The sequence below is a fragment of the Miniopterus natalensis genome, chromosome 3, assembly GCF_054644295.1.
Source record: "Miniopterus natalensis isolate mMinNat1 chromosome 3, mMinNat1.hap1, whole genome shotgun sequence".
Taxonomy (NCBI): Eukaryota; Metazoa; Chordata; class Mammalia; order Chiroptera; family Miniopteridae; genus Miniopterus; species Miniopterus natalensis.
The window spans coordinates 95,052,845-95,079,873 of NC_142083.1; the positions used below are offsets into that span (position 1 = coordinate 95,052,845).

A 27,029-nucleotide genomic window follows, 5' to 3' on the forward strand; every position below is an offset into this window, starting at 1 on the left:
CTGGCATGTCCTTCCAGTAGGCAAGGAATAGGCAATAAAAACTTTCTTCCTAAGGAGTCACTATATCCACACCATGCCTTCAAAAGCAGGTGGACTTCACAGAGAGCAAACCTCTTCATGGGCAGCACACACCAAGTGACCCAAAGCTGCACAGCCTAGCACAGCCGGGCATGGCTCAGCAGTTGAGCATCGACCTAGGATCCAAGAGATCATGGTTTGATTCCCGGTCAGGGCACTTGCCTGAGTTGCAGGCCAGATCCCCAGTTGGGGGTGTGCAGGAGGCAGCCAATCAGTGATGACTTTCTCATTATTGATGTTTCTATCTCTCTCCCTCTCCTCTCTCTGAAATCAATAAAGATATATTAAAAAAAAAAAAAAGCTACACAGCCTTTTTTGGACAGCGAGCCATGTGGACACTGCCTATTCATTTTGGCACGGTGCCTGGAGAGGCTTCCTAAGGAGCAGGTCCCTCTGGTGAGAGGCAGCACCTGATAAGTGCCTGGTCCTTCTTCACCTGCCTTCAGTGAGAGGCTCTCCAGATGTCCTCCTGGCCTTCTGGGGAAGCAGGAAGCTGGGACACTTGAGGGCAGAGGCTAGCCAGGGATGGGCAGAGCCACTAGGAACCCTAATGGTCTTGCTTGTGTGCTTCTTCAGGCCATGTCCCCTCCCCCAGAAATGGCTGTTCCCTGGACACTGGAATACAGCAAACACGGCCTCCCATGTTTACAAAAAGGCACATAGACCCACAACACAATGTTTATAGAAACAGCCAACAGGCAGTCTTACTGGCCCTCAGCTGGTCAGGGGTGGGGGACTGAGTCCCCAGAGGGGCCAGGGACTGAGCACAGGAGGAGCCAGCAGCTGGCACTTGCCCACTCCTGAACCTCCAACTGGCAGGGCAGAGAGGGCCTTTGGGGTCATCAGGCCAGGGGGTCACTGTGCCCAGCCTTGAGCCTGCCTCTGCCTTGGCCCTGCCCACTCCCTGCTCTGAAGTCACCTTGACCCCTCTCCAAGGACTGGAAGCACTGTGGGGTTAACGTCCCTTCTCAGTTTTTTAGGCTGCCCAGAAAGAATAGTTGGTGAGAAGCTATTATCACCAACTTTGCAGGAAATTTAAATCAAAAGTGCACTTCTTACCTCTCAGGACCTCCCCTGAAGGGGCTCTAGCAGCTGCAGGCCCTGCTGCCTGGATCTCAATCACCCAGGACAAAGCGAGGCAGTGGGTTCAGCATGCACACTTTCTGACTAGGCCTTTCCCAGTGTGGCCTGTGGAGCAGGTGCAACCATTTCTGCTTTGTAGGGTGGGAGCCTGTCCATGGGGTGTGATTCTGAGAGCAGGCCTGGGCGAACTTCCTGTCAGAGGCCTCTGGCCCTTTGCTGAGATCCTCCACCTGAGATCCCCCAGCCTCAGAGCAAAAAGACACCACAGGAACCCACAGGGTCTAGGGCAGCAGGGACCAGTTAAGGAAGGATTGCCAGAGGGGTGCCACTACCTGGTGTCCTGGAGGCCTTGTGGACAGAGTGGCTGGCTTCCCACTCAGAGGCATACCCTTGTGCAAGGATATCCTGGGGCCCACTGAGTGCCAGGCCTGGCCTAGGGGACTGAGGAAGGAACAGGACAGCATCCCAGCCATTGAGGGACCTCAGGCCAAGGATGAAGCAGCTCACACAGCCCTCTGCTTGCAGGTCCTAGGTCAGCCCTAGGCACCTGCATGTTGGGTGGTTGAAGAGGCCCGGGAACTGTATCCCCTGTGGCTCCCACACCTAATGGCTCTGGGCAGGGTGGGGCGAGGCCTCCAGACCCAGCCTCTGTCCAGGTAGAAAGTGGGGCAACAAGGGGAGGGAGAGGTCTGGCTATTTTTGCCTTCCCCTCCAGGAGACTCACAGCCCTCTATGCTATACTCCAAGCCCGCCCCTCTGAGAAATATCTGAGGTTTAACCAATGGGGCAAATAGACCTTGGCCCCACAGTTCTGTACACACGTTCTCTGGGAGCACCCACAAAGGTTTCAGTTGCTCTGGAAACCCTGGCCCAGGTTTGGTGCCAAGGAGAGGCCCCACTAAAGTCCTATAGGTAGACAGAGCCAGAAACCTCTCTGTACATATGGGAGAACCAGGCCAGACACGAGAGCTGTCACTCAGGAAATGAGTAGGCAGCCCAGCACCTGGCACAGAGGGTGACAGCTGCCAGGCTAGCCTGTGACATGGCTACCATCTCGTAGTGGTCTGGGCCAAGCAGCAGGACCCTCACCTGATGCGAGCCCTGACAGGAGGGGTAAGAGGCAAAAGCAGGTTGGCCAGGGAGAGTGAGGAGAGAATTCAGCAACTTCCAGAAATGCAGGTGCAGAGGCCATTCTCAGCAGGTGCTGGGGGCACAGTCCTTGCCCACCAGGACCCAGGCGGGGGTCCTCTGTGGCTGGAGGTGCAGGACTGGGAGTAGTTGAGTGACTTCTCTGGGCCAACCCCTCCCCTATGCAGCCAGGATAACAGATGCAGAGGAAGCCACCTGAGGATCCCTGGCAGCTGTAGGACAGTCAGGGAGTACCTGTGTAGAGTCAAGTTTCAGGTGATGACATATTTATCAGAGCCAGGAGTGGCTCACCCCTCAACAGTAGGAAGGCCTACACCCCTGCCCTGGAAGAACCCCATGCAAAGGCAAGGCTGAAATCGGAAATCAAGTAGCCCTGGGTCCACCTACCCACACTGGGATATCTTTAAGGGGCGAGAGCCTACACACCAACCCACCAGACCTGCAGAGAGGCCTGCTTCAGCAGACAGGGTGCTCAATGCCCCCCATCTTGGCATCACCAGAAAAGCTTAGTAGTCATCTCAGAACAAACAGTGGGGACTAGCTGTCCTACCACACCAGGAGAAGGGGGCCCCCAGACCCACTGCATGCAGGGCAATAAGAAGGCAGAGCATCACACTCAAACACACGGAGGCTTTAATGTCACAGCAGAGAAAGGTGGAGCCAGGACCTATCCCAGCAGATGCTGGGCTAGTGAGGACTCCTCCAGGCACGCCCCCCCCCCCCCCGTGGTCTGCAGCCAAGGAGTGTGGGTGGCAGAAGTGGACAGTTCCGAGTGCCTACGATGGACAGGAGGCACTGCCCCCATCCCTATCTCCCAACTATGGCACCCATGTGATGCCATCATATCTTCAGTTTTCCTCACTGGGGATTCTGTGGCTCACACCCACCCAGATTCTGCAGCCAGCCAGCAGGCAGATGCAGCCTGAGTGCCAGGACCCCTCCCAAGGGGCTATAGAAGCATCTTCCCAGGAGCTGCATGCTTCTGCAAGAAGCCAGTGAAGGGAGATGGAAGATTTGGCCAAGAAGGCTGTTCCTACAGGGACAAGGAGTAGGCATGGGGCAGGAGCTGGGCAGCCTGGTGGGTGGGCATTTAGCTTCCAGCAAGGCAGCTCTGAGCACCCCACATGGCCTGGCTTCACAAAGGGATTCCCAATGGCCTGTGGTTGGCTCCTCCTATAAAGCAATCTCCCCAGGGAGCATCACAAGTAACCCTGTGCAATTCAGGGCATGAGGGGCACTGGCGCCCTGCTTCCTGGAACACCCTGCCTCATTGGGGCTGCTGGTATGGGCCAGGGGTTAGCGGTTACTTGGATCCCCCACACTGGCTGGCCACTGCTCCACTGAGGCAGCTAGGAGGTGTCAGGGACCCAGGAGAGGATCTGTAGAAAAACACCCAAGGAAGGAGATGCTTGGGGGGGGTGTGTCAAAGTCTCAAGAACTGTTAAGTGCAACCTAGGAGGAGTCCCTCCACCCCATGACAGGGTTGGACCACCATGGAGCAGCCAAGAAGACCTGTCAGCTCACCCACTGAGAGAGGATATGGTGGGCAGAGGCAGGGCTCTGAAAACCCCTCCTGGAAAGGGTCTGGGTCTGAGGACGGTTGGGGAGGGGGGCTCCTGGGTAGGGCTGGGGGGCTGGAGGGCATTGAGCTAACAGTGCCATCACTGCCCCATTGGAGGTGGGTCCTGAGGCAAACGGTGCTCCTTATGCAGCACAGGCCAGCTGACCTGGCTGGCCACCCCTGCGTCCTCCTGCTTACCACCCTGATGACCTCATATTCAACTTCATAGTTGGGGGGATATGTGACAGGCAGGGCCAGTAGGGCCTGCAGAGGTCCCAGGCAAACAGGGAGCAGGGAAGGCAGAGTGCAGGGCCACGTGCTGCCTGACAGTCAACACCACCCTGGCAGGGTAGAGGGCTGACCACGGCCGTGCAGTGGTGCTGGGCAGGCTGGTGGCTGGGGTCCCTCAGTCCTGCTTGTCTCCTCTCTGCCTCCAGGGGTAGATGAGCTCCCCGAAGAACAGCTTGCGGCACAAGGAACCCCAGGAGTGCTTGGGGTGGCAGCCACAGCTGGGGAGGCGGTAGGTGTGTAGCACACGATTGTAGGGCAGGGGGTTTATCTGGAAGCACAAGGAGAGCAGTCAGCCTGGGCACAGCCCCTAACTCCCTGGGGCTTGAGCTCCTCAGGGCTGGAAAGCCCTCACGGGGGTTGGAGGGAAAGTCCCTGGGGCCAGCTCTGTGTCAGATGTGTTCTAGCCTATGGTCCACGGGGTACGATGAGCAGCTTGGGAGGGAATGATCTATTCTGAGTAGGCTGCAGAGAGGAAGGGTGGGCTGGGCTTGCAGAGTGCAGACCCCTCCACTCCAGGACCCACAGAGCTCCCAGGAGCCTCCTCAGGTAGGACTCAGAACACACCACACACCGAGAAAACCACACAGGGTGCCAGCTGCCTCAGCATCTGATCTCTCCCAATGACCCTCAAGCTAACCCTGCCTGCCTGGACCCAACACTGGCACCCAGTGGGTCACCCAGGGGGGTCATCCGGCAAGTCACCTACTCCCTCCTGAAGGCTGGGGGCCCATGACTGTTTCAAATAAAGGAGTCCAACAGAGAACGTGTGTGTCTAGAGGCCTTCATCAAATTTGTGCCATTCTGCCTGGAACAAGAGCTCTTGCGGCCCCTGGCAGGATTCAGGGACCCATGGCCAAGCAGGCAGGAGCCCTAGGTGGCCAAAGGGATCTGACAGTACAAGGGATCCCATTCATGGGCCCTACTGGGGAAGGTTCCAGGCAGAGATGGTCATGGTGCCCAGAGGCCTTGGGGGTGGGAGTCTCCCTTTGGGTCCCATACCTCAGCTCCACTGGGCCCTCCTGCCTGTACCATACCCTGGGCCCGTGATGCTCTAAACCTAGGGTGGCATAGAGGGGCCTGATCCCAGCTGCCCAACGACATGGGCAGCATCATGGGGTGGGGAGAGGGATTTGTCCATAGGCAGCAGTGGTAGGAGTATGCAGAGGTCTTACCTGCATCAGGAGGCGGAGGGGCCTGCCAGCCTCATGCTCCAGGACTTGAAACTTCACACCAGCTGGAAGGAGAGCAAGGTGTTTTCGAGGGAGAGGAGTGGCCTTCCAGGGCTCCCAGGGCCCAGCAGACAGCCCCCATCAGTCCTCCTCCTCTGTGTGTCAGCAGAGGAGGGCGTGGACAGAGGAGCTGTGGTGGTGAAGGCCCCTTCATCTCTGGGCGGCACTCAAGAGGGCTGCCTGAGCTCTGCCGCCCCTCCTGTCCTTCCCATCTGCCTCTCTGAATGGGCTGCTGGGCCAATATCAAAGCCTCCTGCACAACTCCACTGAAAGGAAAAAGCTAAGTGTCTGGCTAGCAGGGAAGAGCAGCTGGGTGGTGCAGTGCAGCCTGTGCTGTTTTCCAAATGAGACGTGGGTTTTCCCACAGAGCCAACGGGCACTTGCTGGGTGGCGGCTGTCCTACTGGCACCTAAATGTCTTCCAACTTCTGTGTGTGTGGCCGACTGGGACCTACCATGCCCCTTGGCCTGCAGTTTGGACTCCTAAGCCTGGGGATTCCAAGCCAAAGGTTTTTTGAAAAGAGAAATGGGAGCTAATTATTATTTGATGAAGAGGCCCAAGGCAAACTCAGGGAAGAAGAGAGGAGGCAGCAGCATCTGTGGCCTTTCATGTGAAGTTAAAACGACTCTGCTCTGGCAGTGAGCCAGGATATGGGGGAGGAGGGTGCTGAGTCTTGGGCTCTCCACTTGTGTTGTCCTGGCATTCTGAGGTGTGGGTGTAGGCTGGGGGCTGAGTGAACATAGGCAGCACAGTTGATGGGTCCCTGGCCTGGCCATCTATAGGGAAAGTGCCTTGTAAAGAGGGGTTCAGGGCATTCAGCAGACAGACTTTAGGTCCAAAACCTGTGGAACACCCATATTCACATCCTTTGGCTCCAAGCTGGCTGGGAGCAGCCACCATGAGATCTGGGATGTATCCCAAGCTGCCCAGCTGCAAACTGGGTGCAGGGCCTCCTGGGCATTATGATCACCTTGGTGGCCATCTAAACAGCTGGATGGGGCTGAGCTAGAACTCTCCAAGTTCCCTGATATGTTCAAAGTCTCTGCACCAACCCACAATCCTGTGAACAGTCAAGTGCGCCTCCCAAGGTCTGAAATGGGGACAGCCTCCCTTTAGGGGCATGTGGCCAAGCCAGAGGTTAATGTCAGCATGAAAACAGGCAGCCACTTGCATAGGGGATGGCAAGGGGGGGCAGCTGGGATGGGGGGTGTTGTCCCAGCAGATAGTGGTCTGCTGGGTGCAGGGCGGGAACGCACTCTTGTCACACAGATCTGGCCAGCCCAACATCCTGGCTTGTTGCCTCCAAAATTGAGGGGTACCAGTAGGCACACACAGCCCCACACAACCACACAAGTACATATCTCTGAGCCACATGCTGGTACCACCTACACCACTGTGGACAGACCTCGGCAGATATTCACACTTGTCACAGAAAAGGGTGAAAAAAAAGGTCACCCTTGTGGCCTCCGAACCTGAGCACCAGCTGGGCCCTTTACCTCCAGCTCAGTGCAGGCAACTGGTCCAGCAGACACCCAGGGACCAGGAGTCTCTGTCCCCTCTCCCCACGCACCCCATGCACACCACCACTTCCAGGTAGGAAGCACACATTGTGTAGTTGGTGTTTCTGCAGGGCCCACAGGTGTGTGCCTGCCCACCCAGCACCAGACCTACCAGAGAGCCTGTAGGGCCGGCAGAGCCGGAGGCCGAGTGCATACAGCGGCAGGGAGTTGATGAGGTCCACGAGCAGATGAATCACACCCTGCACAGTGACCACCAGGAGCCGGAGCTGCAGCACAGACAGTGCTCAGGGCCTCTGAGTCGGGACCATGGCCAGAGCCACTCTGGCATGTCCCTGAGCAGAGCAGCCTGACGGGTTCTCAGCCACAATGAAGGGTGACCAGGGACTCAAGAGCCTTGGGAGAGCATGGATCCCACCCTGAGGATGGCACAGATCCTGTCCCAAACTTGAGGCCCAAGCACAAGGAAGCAGGGAAACAGGAGGCAGGAGTGGTTGGCCCTCCCACAAGGTCAGAGGAGACGGTGCTCTGATCCAGGGAAATGAGTCACTGGCCCCTCGGCCCAAGCCACTTAGGTGCTGCTCCCCTCCATTTGAGTCCCCACTCCCATGCCAGGCACTAAGGGGGGACCACCACCATGACCTGCCCACCATGGGTCCTGCCCTTCCTGTACACAGCTGAGTGTCCCAGAGTGGTGGGTGGTGTCCCCCCAGGGTAAAACCCCTACCCACTCCGGGGCCCAGTACACACTGCCCAGAGTCTAAAACACCCACATGGCCTGCAGCAGTGGATGGTCTGTCCACAACCGCCCACGCTGGCAGGTACATCTGCCATGCCCAAAGCCCCCCAAGGCTCACCAGGGTGAATACCAGGTAGTACAGGGCCGTGGTGGGCAGCAGGAAGACCAGGACGGTGAAGAGCAAAGTCCCAATGAACAGCTGCCGGGAGAAGGGGCACCCTCAGCATCCGCTGGAACTCACGCTGGGACAGCCCCATCAGTACTGGCCACACCCCTGCTTCCCTCCCCACCAAGCCTATCCTGTAACTGAGCAGAAAGGGGATGCCTGCTGGTAGGACATCTGGCTTCCTGAGACCACTCAGGAAAGCCTGCTCGTGACATTTCTCTCCAGTACTGGGGGGGGGAATGACTGTGTGCCCTCCAGGCTCAGTGACATGGGAGATGGCATCTGAGGAAAGAGGACCAACTAATAAGGTGTACAGCCATGTACACCAAAGACAAACAGGTTGTGAAAATCAGGCAGAAAAAAATGTACCCTGGAGGGGAGCACGCAGGGTCCATGTGTTAGGTCTGAGCAAGCTAATGGGACAAGCTAGAGCCAGGCCCACTGCCTGGGTCACCTGTAGGCCCACTGCCCAGGTCTCCTCTGGGCCTCCTTCCTGGGTCACCTCCAGGGTCCTGTGCCTGGGGGCATCTCCAGGGCCCACTGCCAAAGTTACTTCTAGTGCCCGCTCACCAGTGCTTCCCTAGGGCCCAGCAGCCTCTTGAGAGCAGGGTCCACCTCCTACATGGGGTAAGATCCTGTACTGTCTGTGGGCCCCACATGACCCTGCATCTTACAGACTCCCCAGGTCTCCCAGGGTTGATGCTGACCCTGTGGCAAGTGAGCTGCAGGACAGGAGCATGGCTGCCTCCTCATGGTGCCCAAGAAGCTGCACTGGCCAGGCCCATTCAGAGGGGTCGGCTGAACTGGAGCTGGGAGGTCACACTAGCCAGTTGAAGCCAGGGTGCACCCTCCCCTGCAGTCCTCCCAATACCTGGTCCAGGTCATAGGAGCAGGAGTCCACCCGCTGGCGCAGAACATTCCACTTCTTCCCCCGGAACAGGCGCCAGAGTGAGGACAGGCCACAGATCTTCAGGCAGTACAGCCTGCAGGACATGGGTGCCATCAGGACCACGCCTGGGTGCTGCACCACCCCTGTAGCCACCCAGCCCAGGAGCCTGTCTGTGGTGCCCGGGGCATAGAGGGTTGCACTGGGCGAGCATACAGGGGTGGGAAGCACACACCCACCTGGCACCATAGACATAGAAGCAGTAGATGTGGAAGGTGAGGAGGGCGATGATGTCCGACAGGATGGACAGGGCAACTGTCAGGCCCAGGCAGGCTGAGAGGCCCATGTGCCACAGGATTCGCTCGATGAAGGGGGACATGAGGTGGATGTAGCCTGGCAGGAGCGGGGTCAGCCCTGAGGGGGTTGCTCAGGAAGGTCCTGGTCTCCCCAAGTCCTCACTGTGGGTGGTGTCTGAGGCTTCTGGAAACTGTGACAGACTATGCCACTGGCCATCCCTCAGTAGAGTAGCTGGCCTAGCATAGCAGGGCTCCACACACGCTGGACGCCAGGAGGGCAGGAAGCAGGGACCAAAGGGATGGTGCCAAGCCTGCGCCCCACTGCCCTGCTCAACCAGGACCTATTTCCCCGGGGCCACAGGATTTAGGAGCCAAGTCAGGGATCACTGGGAAGTCCCAGGGCTTGCCCACCCATAGCACTCACTGATCCACAAGTGGATGTGGTACAGGAAGAAGCGGCCCAGAACCTGGTCCAGAGCCCGGTTCATCTTGAGCCCAGCAGGTGCGCCCATCAGCCATTGCAGCAGATGCTGGAGCTCCTCGGCCACTCGCTGGGAGGACACAGAGGGGCGTGTTGTCCATAAACTGGGTCAGCCCATCTGTGCAGGGCAAAGGTAGACAGGGCTCCCTTCTCCAGGTGTCTGGATGGCCATCTCCTATCATGATGGGCACACAGGACTTCCCACACTTGTCTGGCCATGGAACCCCTCTTCACAGATGCTCTGGGATGCGGGGCTGAGAGGCACAATCTACAATGCTGACAGTCTGCCCCTGGCCCTCTAGACAGGTAGCCCTGATGGGAGTCAGCCTCTGAATACAGCATCCTTGTCCCATCTCGCCACTCTGGCCATTGCACCTATAGGAGCCCTTGGCTCCAGGCTCCAGGACATGGAACAGACGCAGGTTCACCGTGAACCTTGCAGGGGGAGCCCACGGGCCCACCCAGTCTTCCTCCACCAAGAACCCATCCTACCTCCTGCCATAGCTGCCCTGGGTGGATGACCTCAGGTGAGGGTGAGGGTATCCAGCCCATTAGGGGCCCAGCTAGCAGGTAGGAGGGTGGGAGGGTCCCCTAAAGGGAAGGACAGATGGGGACTCAGTCAAGATCAATGTTGAGTGAGGGCCAAAGACAGCACAGGGACCCTCACAAGCAAGCAAGGAAGCTGACCAGTGTCCTGACTGCCCCAGGGGGAAAGCCAACGTCCGTGTGCCATGCTGACCCCAATGGGCAGGCCCTGAGGACTCCCAGCTTCATCACCAATGCTGTGGCCACAGGAGTGACATCTCTGCCTCACAGTCAGAGGTCCGCCACCACCTCCACCCCTACCCCCAACCCTGTCCACCTTGCAGGTCTCTCCCAATTCCGTGTGAAGGCCTCAGCCATATCAGGAGCAGTGAGAAGGGGAACAGAACATTCTTTATAAATAAAGCTTATTTAATATTTAAAGGATAAGAGCTTAGTGGCAGGAAGAGGCTTTCATTTTTAAATTAAATATTTATATTTCTGAGCAGTTTTGCAGAAGGGAAGTCTAGGGTGAAGTTGGCCACAGCAGAGCACAGAGGAGCAGGCAAAGCTGCCAAGCCCCTTTCCCAGCCCCTAGACTCTCCTTTCTCCTTCCTTTAAGCTGTGCCACCCTGAGAAGCCATGGACACTCAGCCTGTGAGGGCTCCTGCCCACAGAGCCAGGTCCTAGCCACAAGTAGGCCCAGTAAGCGACCATGGCTGGATACCGATGACGGCCAGTAGAGGCTGAGCCCACATGGGCCATTCAGTCATGTCTCAGCCACAGGAGGCCCCTGAAGAGACCTGTGGGTAGCCCCAGGGGCCGGAGGAATTGCCCTAAACAGGAAGACAAGCTCCCAACAGAAGTGACAGGGTCTTTGGCTCTGAGGAAAGGAGGCAGAGAAGCTGAATGCAATAGGTGGACCCTGGAAGGATGGTGTGGCAGGGAGAAGGCCCTGGAAACATTGTCCAGATGTGCAGGCAAGTCCAGGCGCATAGCAGATGAGCTGGTACCTCTGGCTCTCAGCACGGAACTATAGAACAAGTGCTGGGAGCAAAGTGACCACCAAAGGGTGGGAGGCCAGAGCTCAACTGCACAGGCAACCCTGCACAGACAACACACAGAAGGTTTCCGTGATGCTGACCATGCAGAGGTCCCAAGCCAAAAGCCAGCCAGGAGAACAGAAACAGTCATGCATTGGAGGAGGCAACAAGAACACCATGACACTGGGTCAGGCTGGGAGAGGTGGGCTCCCCGTAAAAGCCTTGACCACAAGGTGGTCCCCAGACACGGCCACCTTCAGGAAAAGAAGGTAGAAGCCAGGAGCTGCAATGTGTCTCAGAATGGGAGGGTGGGCACCTGGCACACTCAAGGCTCCGCAGTTCCCAGGGGCCAGTGATAAGGGCTGCTCTCGTGGCCACAAAAAGTGGAGGGGAAGAGGTGCTCCGGCTGGTTCAGGGGCCTCTGCCGCCCCCAGGAAGTGCCCCATCCCCATCCCAGGAAACAGGTGCTGGAGTCCAGACCTGGCTCCACCCCATCCAACTCACATCAGCCACAGGAACAAGGGCATCAGCCAGCTGCCCGATGCGGTCTTCCCCGTGGAGCCAGGACAACAGAGCAAGGCCTAGGGCCACGTCGAGGAGCACGGAGACAAGCATGTTGGCCTTCCTGAAAGGAGGAGTCCAACAGGAGCAGACAGTGAGGGCGGCCTGACCAGAAAGGGTCAACAAGGATGGGTCTGGTGCAGAGAAGAGGATGGGGAAGGGGCGTGGCCTGGGGCACATCTGGTCACTGCAGGGAAGACCCAGGGCAGGCCCCAAACCTCATCAGCTGGGAGGCGTTCTCGGCCTTCTGGGTACTGAAGATGAATGTCAGCTGCTCCAGCCGATGCCTGAGCTGCTCACATGTGGAGAGCTTGCTCCAGATGAAGGACAGTGGCCACAGCTTGAATATCCTGTGAAGGAGCAGAGATGGGTGGGCCTTCAGCTCCTCCAGGGGCGCTTCTGCCTGCCAGGGAGCAAGGGCTGCCTCAGTGTCACCAATATCCCTCACTGTGCAGACAGGAAGCACCATACCAGGCTCAGCCAGAGTCTCTGGTGGCCCCAAACACCGATGGCCACACTCCTGAACTCAGCAGAGCTAGGGCACAGTTAGGAGGGCAAACAGGGCTCATGATACATTCATAACCATTAGCTGGGAGCCCGACAATCTCACAAAGACCTGATCCCAGGCCAAATGCACCCCAGTAGTGGAGAAAACACTCTGTCTCGCCACCCAGGGTCTTGCTGTGCTGGATGGGTGACTCTCATCAAGGGTCTCTGAGCTGCCCTGGCTGCCCAATGAGACTGATTTCTCTCCAGGCAAAGGAAGCACTGAGAGGCTTCCACAGACATTAAAACCTTGAGGGGCCTGGCCGGGCGTGGCTCAGCGGTTGAGCGTCGACCTAGGATCCAGGTGATCAGGGTTCGGTTCCCGGTCAGAGCACATGCCCAGGTTGCGGGCTCGATCAATGACTCTCATCATTGACGTTTCTGTCTCTCTCCCTCTCCTTTCCTCTCTGAAATCAATAAAGATATATTTTTTTTAAAAAAGCAAATAAACAAACAAAAAAACCTTGAGGGGACATGCTTGGAAGCAAAGATGAAGGAAGTGCTGGATTATATAACTCAGCCATGCCCAGAGCCCCTTTCCATTCACAATCTTGCTGACAGCAGGGAACAGAAAGGGCTTGTGTAAAGTGCAGAGCCACCAATAAACTCCTGGGAAGGATGAGGTCTAGACCTTGAAAAGTTTAGAGGCTTCATCTTAACCAAGCATCTTTGAACCAATTCCAAGAAATGAAAAAAAAATAAATTAAGAAAGAAATGAAATGAGTTCAGCATACTGTCCTCCCCTCCAACTCCAATCAAGTGGAAGGTGGCCTCACACTGGCTGCACAGAGACCCCTGCCTGCACAGCAGTCTCTCTGAGGTTCAGACCAGCCCTGGGCAGCCTAGATCCCAAGAGCATCTCTGGGCCTGCCCTTGGCTTCACTACTGCACAGTGACAGTCATCACTCATGTAAATATCCCTGTGCTCATAATCACCACCAGTCATTGACTAACACCTGACTGATGGGCTAATCCATATTTGGGGCACATGAGCAGTTCTTAACCTTTATTGGGTCCTTTGAAAGCTGATAAAAGCTAAGAACCTTCTATCCCCAAAATTGTACCTAGGCCTAGACATACTTCCACGTACTTCATTCCAAGGGAATCGTGAAGCTCTGAAACCCACCCATTCCTGGCAGCCCCCACAATCCAAGGCGTGTCCACACAGAGCTGCCCCGGGCTATCTGCCAGAACAGGGCCTTGCCCAAACCAGATAACTTGAACCCCTGGACCTAAGGGAAGGGGGTGCCTGAGGGTGTAGCATAGCTGCTGCCCACCAGGGAGATTGCTTATCACACAGAGAGGGGCACCCACAGCCCAGCCAGAACACCCTGGTGCTGCCCCAGCATCCCCAGGGCCCTTAGGAGCTTTTACAAATCCCTTTGCCGGGCTTGCAGGCAGGAGTGTTCCAGGTGATTCTAGAGAGTGGCCAAGCCTAGGGACCAGCACCCCACACCCATAGCTGTCAGTGAGTGGACGCATCCCCACAGCCTTCAGGGCTGCCTCTCCTGCGGTGCGGGGTCAGGGAAGTGGGCGGGACTGTGTGTACTAAGGACGAGAAACTCCCGGGCAGGGCAAACACCAGCCCTCAGGCGGCAACCCAGTCTGTCCATCACCTCATCTCCTTCTCACAGGCTGGAGCTGTCTGAGGTTCACCCAGCAACCGTACCCACAGGTCCTACACAGCTGCTGAGGTTACCAGGAAGCCTGGCTCTTCCTCAGGAGTGAGGAGCACCAGAACAGCAGCCACCACCAGGACGTCTGAGATACCAGGAGAGGGAGGATGGGAGAGCTAAAGTGTGGGGAACAGCTATGAGCCTCAGAAGGGCCTGTCTGGGTATCCACACTGAGGGGGTGGGCCTAGGACTCAGGAGTCTGACTCCTTCCCACCCCGGCCCCAGGGGCACCTACCTGCAGGTGCTGGCAGCTGAGATGAGTGACAGCAGGTAGGCCAGCAGCAGGCAGACAGGCCCCGAGGCCCGCTTGGCCAGCTCCACAAGAATGCTGGCCTCCACACCCTCTGACTGCCAGTGGCTCAGCCGCACGAGGCCCTCATCAAACCGGTCACTTCGGAAGAGTGCCTCACTTCGTGCCACCGTGTCAAAGACAGCAGCCAGACCCCCAGCACTGGCTGTGGCATCCCCAGCCTGGCGGTCAGGCAGGGCTGCGGGTGGGTGCAGCTGGGACAGCAGCACCTTACGCTGGTCATAGAAGATGAGCATGACCTGGTCCTCACTGGGGGCATCAGGGGAGGTAGGCACTTGTCGGTGGGTGGCCTTGCAGCTCCAGGACTTGCTGCCCCTCTCCCGGCACAGCTGGAGCCAGGGCTCATGGGAGAAGATGGCACCCAGGCCCTCCAGGAAATGGCCCAGGCGGTCCTCGGGCTCCTGCCGATGGTGGCACCAGGTGCCCAGGACAGCCACACCTACTCGGCTGGCCTGCTGCACCTGGGCCAAGAGCTCCTTGACCTGGATGGGGATGAAGGGAAAGTGCACCACAGCCAGGACCACAGCGCTGCTCTGCTCTGGGACCCACCGTCCAACTAGTAGGCCGCTGTCTGCCGAGGCACAGCATGTGGGGAAGAAAGCCTTAAGCACCATGCTGGAGACACTGGAAGAGAGGGGAGAAGCTCAGCTCAGAGCTGCTGCTGCCACCACCAGTATGCCTCCGTGGCCCCAGGGTAGCTAGCAGTGCTGTGGCTACAGGCCATAGCCAATGTGTGGCACAAACACCCTGATGGGCACATCCCACACGGCCACAGAGCTCACTGGTTGGGGTAACCCAGTTTGGGGTTTACTCATGGAGGCTGGGGGGATCCCCGCCTGTCCACCTCCCATGGGCACTGCCCTCACTTTGCCCTGGGCTGTTGTGAGCATAGGCCCCAAATCACCCCTCATCCCCACTCCAAGGCAAGTCAATGCTTTCTCCATTTCAGACAAGCAGGAGAGGTTACATGACCTGCTCAGTACCATTCACAGGGGCTGCGGGGATGAACAGAGGTTTTAATTTTTGTTTTTATAGAAACTGATTAGTTTTTCATGTGTAGCACATAGAAAAATATACAGTTTCATTAACAGTTAAAGTAATGCGCTCCAGCCAGTCTGGCCCAGTAGTTAGTGCTGGCCCGTGGACTGAAGGGTCCCGGGTTCAATTCCAGCCAAGGGCACATACCTCGGTTGCAGGCTTGATCCCCAGCCCCTATCGGGGCAAGTACGGGAGGTAACCAATCAATGTGCCTCTCTCACATCAATGGTTCTCTCTCTCCCTCTCTCTCTCTCTCTGCCCCCTTTCCACTCTCTCTGAAAAGCAATGGAAAAAATATCCTCAGGTGAGGATTTAAAAAACAAAAACAAAACACAATTAAAGTAATGCAAATTAAAACTCTGAAGAATCTTGATTTACTTACTAAGCTAGCAAGAATAAAGATGAGGATTAAACAAATAGCTGCTGGGCTGAGGGAAAGCAGACATGTGCACACTGCTGGTGGATGTGGGCACTGGTGCAGATGTCCCAGAAGATGCCTAGGGATGTGCCTGGTAGCTTGAGCCCACCTCCCTGCCCAGTGAGTCTCCCAGAGGAGCCTCGGAGCACAGAGAACAGGTTCAGCTCTCACAGGGCTTCTGCCTGTACTCTGACCCTCCAGTCTATAGCCATGCCCATCCTGCCCTGGGAGCCCCATCCATCTGCCGCTTTAGGGCAGGGCTTCCAATAGAGTGTTTCTTCTAGTCACAGCTGAGCACCTCCTTTGGGAAGTATACTTCCAACCAAGTATCTATCTACAAGTCCCTCAGGATGAGGGACACCAGACTTCCTGGCCTCTCACAAATCCCACATGACCTCTAAGCAACAAGAACAGCTTCAAATGGCTGCAATTCCTGAGTTTTGTGGGACCCTGAGCCTTAACTTGCCCAGAAGTAAGCTCACTGGGGATGAGGGTTTCTCAGTAAGCATTTCATTCTTCCACCTGAACCCCTCCTAGATGGGGCCAGAAAGGCGGCAGGACCTCTCCCAGCATGGACTGAGGACTTTCATGTTGAGGCATTCCCTTTCTCAGACACTGACTGCCCCCACTTATTGGCATAAAGGGCAGAGCAGCCACCCTGAGCTAAGACCCCTAAATTGAAACCCACGCTGGAGGGAGAAAAATAGGCCTTGGACTGAGCCTGGGCCTCTAGGCCTCAATGCTCACCACGCCCTTGGGGATACACGAACAGAGAAACACATACATGTCGGGGCAGTGTAACATTGTGGGAGGCACAGGGGTCCTTTTCCTGAGGATCAGGGGACACTCAGAGGCCTCACACAGATACGAACTCCCAGGTCTTAAGAGACCCCTGATGCAGCTGCTTTTTTCCCTTGCAGGTAGCCCAGCCTGGGGCTGAAGGGTCAAGGTTTCTCCCAGCCAGCGTGTGAAAAGGGCATCTTACAGCTATGGGTTCCAGCTGAAAAGGGCCCCTTTGAGTCCAGCAGCAGCAGGACTCCCAAATGCCCCTCCCCCAGTGACCAGGGAGGGCAGGCAACAGTGGGAGCTAGCAGGGGAAAGCCTGGACCCTGATAGCAGCCTGGGGCCAAATCCCTGTGGCCATTATCAAGGGCATCCAGGGCCAACTTGTCTTCCTGACCCTTCTGCATGGACTGCCCTCCTGATGGCATTGTGAGAGGGACAGAGCTATTCTGCCTGCGAGAGACCCAGTGTGTCTGGCTTGGCAACTACCAGCCAGCACAGTCCAAGCCTCTCAGTGCCAGCCTTTCAGGACATACCAGCTCAGCCAAATGATACCATCACACCCTGCTTGGGGACTACTTTCACACGAGCTAAGAAAAACTGCTCATGGCTACTGTCAAAAAGGAAACACAACTGGCCTAATGACAAACAGGTGCTCTGGGTGAAGCTGGCTACATGGTGTGTTCGCTTTGGGAAAATTCGTCACGTTGTACACTTTCTTTGTATGTCTTATGCTTCATCCTCAAAGTTTACCAAAAAAAAGAAAAAAGCAGCAGCTCCTCATGTCTAAGAAGAGCAGAGGGCAGAAGTTGATGTTCTTATCCGTGGGGTAGTGAGAAAGAACTCTTAACAGATTATGGAGCAAATTCCCATCCCGGCTCCCACCTCAGCCTCTGGGAGTGATGAACACAAAGAAGTCTGCTCAGATCAGCCAGCCAGAAAGAGATGAAAGAGCAGGCAATCAATAGCAGAGGTGCAGATGGGAGAAGCAGGGCAGTAACTTGGGGAATGTGCACACCTTTGAAGACTGATAAAAACAAACACGAAAACAAAAAAACAAGGGCACATAGCTGGAAAAGCCTCCCCTGTTAAAAATGACACCGAGTTCCCTTATGAAACAGCCCATTCCTGGATCAGTCAGGATCTCTGGGATGCTCCTCCCCACAGAAACAGAGACCAATAGTCTACCTTATGAAGTAGAAGCTGTACTTCCCTCTCAACCTCTGCATAAACTGATTCCAGGGAAATGCTCAGGTATGACTGGTCAGGGACATCTCACTAGCTGAAAGCCTTTTCTGGGAAGCCTCCCAGTCATTGCTCCTTGATAGCTCACAAGAATTCGTTTTTACTCCATGTCGTTTGTGCTTAAATTTTTTTTTTCTTTCTCATGTTTTGTGAACAGTGCCTTTCCCCCTCTCATTTCAGAAGAATGGATATGAATCTAGGATTCCGTTTTTTGTCCTTTACTGCCATCAGGGACAACCGTAAGGTTCTGACAGCTAGTTCCTCTGACCCTTAATGGTCTTCCAGCAGAGTCCATGGCAAGACCCAAGTTGGGTGGGTCAACGGGGTCGGGCCAGGTGCCCTTAACCCTATTGGGTGTTGGGACCAGACTCCCCGGCAAGAGCACCCACTCGGGCCAGCCGCAGATCCACCGGGGTCTGGGGAAACGGCCTCCTCGGGGAGATGGGTCGGGGGAAGCTGGCAGAGGCCGCTCACTGCCCTCCTAAGCCGCAGGCGACCCTGGGCCGCTGCCAGTGGCGTCCTCATTTTACGGGTGATAAAACAAGAGGCTCCGAGTGGCAAGAGGCCTACGCCAGCCCGGGAGAAGACTCTGGGAGACCCTTTCGCTCCTTCGCTTGCGTCCGGTCCCGCAGCGGCCGGGGAGTCGGGGCCCACAGCCCGGGGCCCTGGGTCAGAGGGGCAGCTCCCCAAGGTCACACCGCACAGATGTTGGCCCTCCCCGCGAATGCTCACCGGCTGGTTCCGGGGGCCTCGCCCTCGGCCGGCGGGTTCGGGATGGGGTTGGGGACTGCGGTGGGGGGGCCAGAGCGAACGACAGCAGACACAGTCCCCAGCCCCGCCGCGGCCGTGCCGCGGGACACGAGCCCCATTTCCGCCGGCTCCCAACGTTGCTGCGCGACGGTCCGGCCCCCAAAGGCGCTCGGGCTGCCCGCCGGCCTTGCCCGAGCGTTCCGCGCACACAAGGTTCCCGTCCCCGGAGCCCGTGGAGGGTGCGCGCTGCGTCCTTGTTTCCCCTTCCTCGCAGCATCCTTGTCCCTTCCACCGCCTCCTTGTTCCCCTCCCCCGCAGCGTCCTTGTTCCCCCCTGCAGCATCCTTGTGCACCCCTCCCCCGCAGTGTCCTTGTGCCCCCTCACCGTCCTTGTGCGCCCCCCCTCCCCCGGTCTATCCGCAGCATCACCAGCACCCCCGCCTTCCAGTTCCTCCACCTTCCCGCAGTTGCCAAACCTTGGGTTTCCTCATCTGAGGGACCCAGGCTTTTGAGGGTCTCCCATCCTCCCAGGGTGAAAGGACCGCTAGATCCTATGTGTGACCCCAGAAAGAGCTGCCTCTGCAGCCCCAGGCTGGCCCCTTCCAACACTGGTTATCTGTAGAGGGTAGTCCCCAGGCCCTTTCCATCCCCCACTCCCACCTGCCAGGGACAGGTGGGCTAGGAAGTTGTTGGGCCCTGGAGGACCAGCCCAGAGGCTTCAGCCATCTGATCTTCTTCAGGAGGCGTCCCTGGCGCCTTCTGCTCTGGGGTACAATCCCCCTAACACCAGCAACAACAACTATTGAGAACTTACTGCACATGCTTTACAATTGACCCATTGACCTACAGGGGCAGGGATGTATGGAGGGAAACTTATCAGAGGTGAGTGGCCTAAAAACCACAGACCCCAATGTTCTGGTAATAGACAGGAGCAGCCCCTCATCAGCCCTCAGGGGCAGAACCAGGCACTGTCCCCTCCCCCTGAAGACACCTTGCTGAGGCCAAGAGCCTGTCTGGGCACCAGACTCAGAGTCACCCCAAACTATCCCACCCTTTTGGGGCCTCATTTTCCTACTGTTTTAAGCAGCAGGAACATGTCCTCATAGGAAGGCTCTCCTAGACTTGACTACAGTCCAGAACCCTCCCAGCACCCGCACCCATGAGCTTGGAGCTGTTTGGTCCTGGTTTACAGAGTAGAAAATGAGTGGACAGCCTGTGAGACAGTCTCACAAGGGAGAAGTGTCCAGGGCCATGGAGGCTCCCAACCCAGCCATGTGACAACCCAGAGGACCTCCGGGGTATCCCCTCCTCTGCCTCCCCCTTACCTCAGCTGGGCCTAGAGAAGCTGCAGGAGGCTCAGAACCTGGGCGTCTCTTAGGATGGGGGATTGTGAAGGGCCTCACCCCTGCCCAGGCTGCCCAGCCCAGCCGCACCCTCCCTGCCTGCCTATGACTGATTATGGGACTGGGACTGGGGCACCTGGTGGGAGAGTCTGCCTGGGTAAGTGCTGGCAGCTGGCCCAACACGCCAAAGATCTCCAGGTTTCAGCTGCTGGCCCCAAAGCTCAGGCTTCCTGAGTGGACGTGGGAGTGGTGAGTGCTGGGGCACAGTGAACTGGGGCATGGAGAGGACCCAACTTTGGAGGCTGGGAGGCAATTGATTTGTGGCTGCTGACCAAGTATGAATTCTCTCCAAGAAGAAGACAGGAGGCCAGTCCAGGGCCTGGCCCACTAGGTGCTCAGCAAATGTGCAGGATCAGGAAGGCATGGCTGGCATCCCTAGAGCACCCTACCACCCTGAATCTTCTTCTCATGGTGGTCTGTGGACCTGGGGGTTGGACCCATGCACAGTGAGGGGGCTGCTGCCATCTGAGTCCACCTGGTCAGGCTATGAGTGTTACTGGTACATCTTGATGTAGACATCCCCTGCATGCGTCACCATGAGCTGGCCCTGGGCACACAGGCCATAACCAAGGGCCACCCCAACCCCTCGAACACCAAGCAGATGGGTGTCCCAGTCCATGGAAAGGGTCAACCTGGCACTGCTGCTTGTCTGCCACTATAACATTACCCTCCGAATCAGTGCTTATACCTGCCAAGCTTCCAAAGGCAGGGCCTGTCAGGCCCCCAGGGAGCCCAGGGGCTGGCAGGCACTACCGAACAGCTGAACATCCCCAAACTTCTCACTCGTGACAAAGCCCCTATTAGACCCCAGGCCCACCCAGCAGGACCCCTCTGGACCCAGCATGGAGGCTGGGGCCAGCAGCTCCAAGGTGGGGCCCAATGTAAAGCTGTGTACAGCCCTAGGCACATAGTCTGTTACCAGGAAGCGGCCAATGGCATCCACAGCCAGCCCCCAAGGGGCCAGGAAGGTGCCCACCATCACCCAGTGGCCTTGGGGCACTCAGGAAGTGTGCTGGAGTGTGTGGACAGCCTGGTGGACAAGGTCACTGACCACCATGAGCCCAGAAGCTGTCACAGCCACATCCTCTGGCACGAAGTCCCTGACTCCTGGTACTCGGCAGGGCAGGTGGCAGACAGAGCATCCCTCAAGGTCCAACACATAGATTCAGGGAGCAGCCCTAGCTGTCAGGAAGAGTAGGCCATCCGGGGAGCAGTGCAGACCTTGGGGCCCCCTCCAGCCCCTGCAAGCACCGGGATCTTCCTGAGCACCAGGAGTAAGCAGTCTTCAGGCTGGTCCAGAGTAAGATGAAGGCCCTGGGGGGCAGCTGGCTAGCTGGTGGGGAAGCCCAGGAGGTCAGAGCAGGAAGCCAGAGTGGGGAGCTCAGCCTCTCTGAGGCAAGTTACTATGGTTGGGCCAAGTTTGGGGCTGCTGGAGAAAGAATGTCCCACTGTGTGCCAAGCAGCAGCTTCCTTGGTTCCCCTGTGCCCTTCCAGGCAGTTCCGGTGTTCTCCTGTTTTACAGATGAGGCAACTGAGGCACGAGGGTGGGGTGTGAGGTGTGGAAGCTGGATTCAAACTCAGTTCCACCAGGTCCCAATTCTGGTTCAGGCTGCAAACCTAGCAGCCAGCTGTGTCTCTAGGTCCTATTTTCCCAGATGTGATCCCTGGAATACAATTCTGGGAGACATGGACCCATGAAGGTTGCTGTGGGTTTTGCTCTGAGGCCCGAATGAGCCCAAGAGCATTAGATGTTCCAAGGTGGGGGCAGGGGTGGCAGATGAGTGTTTCTCAAACGCATCTGCCCATGAAACCCTTCCTTCCTGTAGGCAGGGAAAGTGACCCTTCCTGGGAAATGCCCGAGCACCTGCCCATTGGTCCCACGCAGTCCCTGGAGACTTCCAACCCCTGAGGGATGGGGCGGGGGGCCTGTCCTAAGCCTCTCCACCTGCCCTTACCCAGGGAGGCCAGTGGGAAGGGTCTCCTACCTGGGCCCTGCTCCAGCAGCAGCCTCTGTTCTTGGAAACTAGAGCCTGAGGGAGCGGGAGGAGCCACCTTGACATGGGCAAAAAAGGAGCGCGCAGGAGGAGCCATTGGGCCTTATGGAGGCCTGACATTCAGCTGCTAAGCCCAGGGACTCCCCAGTGCTGCTACATTCCTGCCTTGGGGCTTTTGCACTGGTCTCTGGGACATTCTTCCTGCTGCTCCTGCTTGGCTGGATGCCGACCCCTCTCCAGGGAGGCCCCTACAGCCGTCCCCACCCCACACTCCTCTGCAGTATCAGTCACGGGCTCATTCTTCAGCAGGCTCTGGGCAAATATCTGCAGATGAGGTGGCCCCACCCACCATCCGCCAGCAGGACCAGCGTCCAGGGTGGAGGACACCCAGGGGTCCATCTTGTCACCCACCCCGAGACTGGGCAGGTTGGGTCCTCTCTCGGGTGCCATTCCTGAACCTGTGAAACTGGGGTGATCTCCCCCCACAGGGCCAGGCTCACATCTGCCCTGTGGGTGATGAGAAATCAGGGAGCAGCAGACACGACAACTGCAGGTGCCGATGGGATGGGAGGCTGAGGGCTCAGGGGTTGTCTGGACACTTCCTAGCTCAGCCCACAGCCCCCTGCAGCTTCTCTGGGAAGTCCCTGGAAGGCAGACAGCCAGCTCTGCCTGAGACTCACAGCTCTCCCCACCTGGCTGCCTGCACCACCCTCTCTGGACACTGGCTCTTAACGCCCCTTGGTGGGGAGGGCGCCTGATGCTATCTGCTGCCGGGTGCAGTTAATGGGGCAGCCACAGGTCCTGCTCCGACTGGCCCCAGCCCGGTTAACCCAGCTTGGGGGAGCCAGGCGCAGATAGGAACTGCCTTCCCCAGGGCCATTCCTAAGTAGGCACAGAGGTGTGGCCAACTCCCAGGGAGAGAGGTGATTAGCTGGGCCCAAGGGTCCCCTGGGAACCCCTCTCTACCTGCCCCCTACCCCCTTCTATGGGAAAGGCCAAGTCCGGCCGAGCCCTGCTGGGAGGGAGGCAGCGAGCTGTGAAGGCCACCCGATGCCTATCATGGCTGCAGGGGCTGGCAGGGGCCCAGTGGAGGCCACGCCGGGCAAGCAGCCCTGGGCCACAGAATGTGGGGAGTACCTTTTAAGCACAGCGGGAGCAGCCTCCAGCTGAATCTGACATTAGGGCTGCCCTGCCAGACACAGGGGCTGGAGGCGTGCCTGGAGGGCCCTGCCCACCACAAATGTGCTGAGACACAGGTCTGACCAGCCCCCTGGCCACATGCACCTGCCCCTCTTTGCTGTGCCCCTTCCGATGGAAAGCCCCCCACTCTATCCCCAGACTCTGCCCCTCCAGGGAGGGCCCAGTCTACAGGAGGCAGGTCAGGATCTGAAGGTGGACCCCTGGCAGGGAAGCCCAGGACACTGCCCACCCAGGCGTCCCATGGGGGCACATTTCCGCAGGGGGAAGGTGCCGCAGCGGTGGCAGTGGAGCAGCAAGGGAAAGAGGAGACTCAGGCAGGGTGTGTGAAGGTGGTTTCTATTTTAATGTCCACAGCTGTGATCAATAAAAAACCATGACTCTCTGTAGTCCCTGTGGGGCCCCAGAGACAGGCCACGGCCACGGTGGGTGGGATCTGTTTATGGGCATGCTGGGCAGGCTCCAGGCCTCGCCTCCGGGGGCTGAGGCAGGCAGGGGGTCAGGTGGTGGGTATGGGGTTGGGGAAGGGCCTCTGTTAGGGACAGAGGTGGCAGCAGGAGCTGTGGTCACACCTCGGCACCTGGGGAACTCTGCAGGCCAGAGACAGCCTCCAGGGCCCAGGAGCCCCCAGCTCTGCCACGGGGGCCCCAGCTACTGCCAGGAATGACAGGGTCGTCTGGGGCTTGGAGGGGGAGACCCGGGGGTGGGACGCTGGAGTCAGCCTCACACTTGGTGGTATGGCCAGAGAAAGGCTCAGCCACTGTGGGACCCAGCATTCTGGGTGGCTCGGGGGTTCCCCTGGCCAGTATGGAGCCCAGCTCTGGTTGCCCCCAGGACCCTGAGGACACCTCAGGTACCTTGGAGGGCGTCCGTTTCACAGAGAGGTCCAGCGGCATGTCTGGGGGCCGCACGGCCTGCTCTAGCACCTGGTGGATGGTGAGTAGCTCCCTGCGGATCTTGCCCAGCTGCTCCCGAAGAGGCCGGGGGGCCAGGCCCCTGGCAGGGGCCAACTGCCCCAGGCGCTGCTCCACCCTAGCATAGTCACCGAGGGCCCGTGTCAGGTCCTCGCACACATGCCCAGGGCCCCCCAGTACCAGGCCCGATGGCTGCTGGGGCAGGGGGGAAACAGAGCCCAGGGTCTCCGGGTCGCCTGGCTCCTTGTCGTCAGGCCAGAGAATCCTGGAGGGGCCATTCTGCAGGCTAGGGATTAGGAACTGGTCAGAAGGCTGTGCTGCCCCCCAGAACCCCCAGTTCCCCCAGGCTCTGCCCCACTCCCCCTCATGTCCCCTCTACAGTCTCCTCCATGGCCTAGAGACCCGGGACCCCAGAAGGACAGACAGGCTGGCTCTCTGGTCTCAGCATCCTCCCTGTGGCCTGAAGCCCATATTCCTGGATACTAAGTCAGGACAGGGCCCAGCCCTCCTCCTCCAACCTCAACCGCCGCCCCCTCCCCCACCACATGACTGGGGGACTCTGACACCTACCTGCTCTGGGAACCAAAGTTGGCCAAGCTGGAGGGGGCCTTCGGGCGCTCCAGCCTGCTTCCCAGGGGCAGCTTCCTCTTGAGATCACTCTGGGCAGCCAGCTCCAGTCCTCCCTCCTGCCCTGGATCCCTGGGGGCACTACAGGCCCAGGGCCCACCCAGCCCAGGTACTGGCACTTTCAGCAGCCCAGGGGCCAGAGTCCCAGGGGGTCCCTTGGGAGGGACAGGGGGCTTGGCAGGGGCAGCCTTGCCCGCCTGCAGCCCCAGGCTGTGCTCCAGGAGCAGAGGGTAGTAGAGGCGGGGGATAGGCGTGGGGCACTCGGGGGGCTGCAGGGCAGGGAAGGCGGAAGCTGGGGGAAGCAGAGGGCTGGCCGAGCCCAGGAAGGGCATATGGGCTGCAGTGGCCAGGGAGGGCCCCAGGTAGGAAAAGAGGCTGGGGCCAAGAGGGTAGTTGACTCCCAGCAGGGACAGCTGGAGGCTCTGCGCCTCAGGAAACTCGCTGGAGGTGGGTGGAGGGTAGCAGGGGACGCTGCTTTCAGGGCCCACTGCAGCCGAGTCTACCACAACCATGCTCCTGGGGCCCCTGCCCGGCCCTGGCTTCCACGACTCAGCCAGGAGCCCGCCAAGGCCCGCACCCTTCTGGGCATCCTTTGCTGCAGGGGGTGGTGTCCCTGGGGACCCCTCAGCCTCTGGCTTGGGGTCCCCTACAGGGTGGTGCAAGGAGAGAACGTCAGTGACAATGAGGTTGGGCGTGGCAGGAGCATCTGGGAGCCGAGCCCCTCGGGGACGCCTGCCAGGTTCTGTGGGGTCAGGGGGGCAGTCCGTGGTGGACTCAAGGGGCCGGGATGTGGCAGGGGCGCTGCGGCATGCCCAGTCAGGGGAGTCAAGCAGCAGCGAGAGGGAGTCCTTGCAGAGGCTGTACTTCATGTGGTTGTACAGGTGCGACTTCTCCAGGCAGGTGAACGGGCACTGGAAGCACTTGTAATTGTAGGGCTTACCCCAGGGCCGCGGGATGTAGTGTGGCTTCTTGGGCTTTCTTGCCCGTGCCCTTGCCCCGGAGCCCAGGCGGCATGATCCTGCCACTTCTCGGGACATGGCAACCCGCTAGCGGACAGGCCACGGCACCATGGCCACCTGCAGACAAGGGGGCCTTCGTCAGTGCCTCTGTCGGCTCCCAGAGCTCCAGGGCTAGAAGCTGGGCATGGCACCGCCTCCACCCTGCAGTCTGGGCTTCCATGGCCTTTGCACACGAAGTCCCAACCTTAGAACGCTCTCCCCACCTCATCGTTTAGTTCCTCCCCAACACACTTCTAGGGTTTCCAGTGTAGCTGATAAAAATGCAGGATGCTCAGTTACATCTGACTCAAATAAATGACAAATACTTTTTTTAGTATAAGTATAATCTAGCCAATATTTGGAACATACTATAGAAAGTATTTGTTCTTTACCTGAAATTTAAGTTTAACTAGGCATCCTATATTTTATCTCCACCTCAGGCCTGGCTAGCCCCCAGCAGGCCCAGTTCTAGGGTGATTCCATCCAGGCCTGTTTCTGTCTACCCAACGGGCATTGTTGAGTGACTGGAAGAAGCCAAGTATGACCAGGCCTGTTCCTGGGGGACATCAGCTCTTCCATGTCTTACTCCCCTCCAGAGATCCCCTGCCAGTGCCAGGAAGCTGAGATAAAAGCCACTGAGATGAGAAACCGGCAGAAGGCTCTGAATCTCTATGTGTGCATGCACGAGTGTGTGCTCCTGCTGGGTACTGGAGGTCTCTGAGGGGGTCAGCCTCACGTGGGGCTAGTCCAGGCTGGGGGGCGTGGACGTCACAGCATGGCCCCACAGCACAGCCACCTGCTCAGCCTGGCTCCATCTGGGTGGCTTCGGGCAGGTCAGCAGCCGAGCCTGCAGTTGCCGAGCTCGGCCAAGACCTTTTCCTCTCCCCATGCCCTGCATGTTCATTCAGAAGCCGCTCTGCACTCCATCTGGGCCACCACCTGGGCTGTCCACCACCCCGGTGTGTGCCTGCGTGGGGCGCAAGGAGAGTGTGTGCACACACGCTCATGAGGCTCTAGATGAGCCCTCACTCAGCGCCTGGAGGGACAAACTCTGCACAGCTGGGCCAACTCAGAACAGAGTGGACACCAAAATTCATGGGCCTGGGCACAAGCACACACACTCCAAGTGGACATGCTAACTGCATATGAATGCACTCACAGCACAGGCAGGGTGTGAGCAGGCACTCAGACACATTCAGTACAGTGTGCCCACACATACATACATACCACATACCCAAGAACACACATGTTCACACACTCTCGTGGATGTGGACAGATACACTCATCCTGCTCCTCAGGGCTCAGGGATGGCGAGTGGGTTAAGCAGGGGGCTGGGGCAGCTGGGCAGCCACAGAGAGCAGGTTCTCCCTGCTGGCCTTCGGGCACTGCACATGGCAAGCAATCATGTCTGCTGCCCTCAAACACTGGGTGGCACCCCCTTTATGAGGACAGCCAGAGGGGTAGAGAAGGCTGTCCACCTGAAGACGCCCTTGAGAGGGAGGTCAGCATGGTCAAGGCCAGGACGTGGA

General features: G+C 58.2%; 3 protein-coding genes across 4 annotated transcripts; all 3 read right to left on the bottom strand.

Moving 5' to 3' along the window:
• Positions 1-2,434: 2,434 nt before the first annotated feature.
• Positions 2,435-18,446, bottom strand: PIGQ (phosphatidylinositol glycan anchor biosynthesis class Q). Of its 2 annotated transcripts, none has more exons than XM_016220703.2 (11): positions 18,351-18,446; positions 14,060-14,758; positions 11,821-11,952; positions 11,546-11,666; positions 9,420-9,546; positions 8,939-9,092; positions 8,685-8,796; positions 7,766-7,846; positions 7,063-7,177; positions 5,335-5,396; positions 2,435-2,544 (listed from the first exon to the last, which is right to left on the bottom strand). In XM_016220703.2, exons 2-11 carry the CDS (start codon positions 14,746-14,748, stop codon positions 2,470-2,472), a joined length of 1,668 nt encoding a protein of 555 aa, XP_016076189.2. In that variant the 5' UTR covers positions 14,749-14,758; positions 18,351-18,446; the 3' UTR covers positions 2,435-2,469. The 2 variants fall into 2 exon arrangements, with proteins under 2 accessions (XP_016076189.2, XP_016076190.2); XM_016220704.2 differs by having other exon boundaries at positions 2,459-4,430.
• Positions 18,447-20,263: 1,817 nt separating this feature from the next.
• NHLRC4 (NHL repeat containing 4) lies at positions 20,264-20,614 on the bottom strand. Its single transcript, XM_016220682.2, is given in 4 exon segments — positions 20,264-20,319; positions 20,322-20,396; positions 20,399-20,497; positions 20,500-20,614. Coding segments are annotated over 4 exon segments (345 nt in total).
• A 2,913-nt stretch (positions 20,615-23,527) lies between these two features.
• Positions 23,528-25,539, bottom strand: PRR35 (proline rich 35). The gene is made up of 2 exons (XM_016220691.2): positions 24,446-25,539; positions 23,528-24,161 (listed from the first exon to the last, which is right to left on the bottom strand). Exons 1-2 carry the CDS (start codon positions 25,537-25,539, stop codon positions 23,528-23,530), a joined length of 1,728 nt encoding a protein of 575 aa, XP_016076177.2.
• Between the last annotated feature and the right edge of the window lie 1,490 nt (positions 25,540-27,029).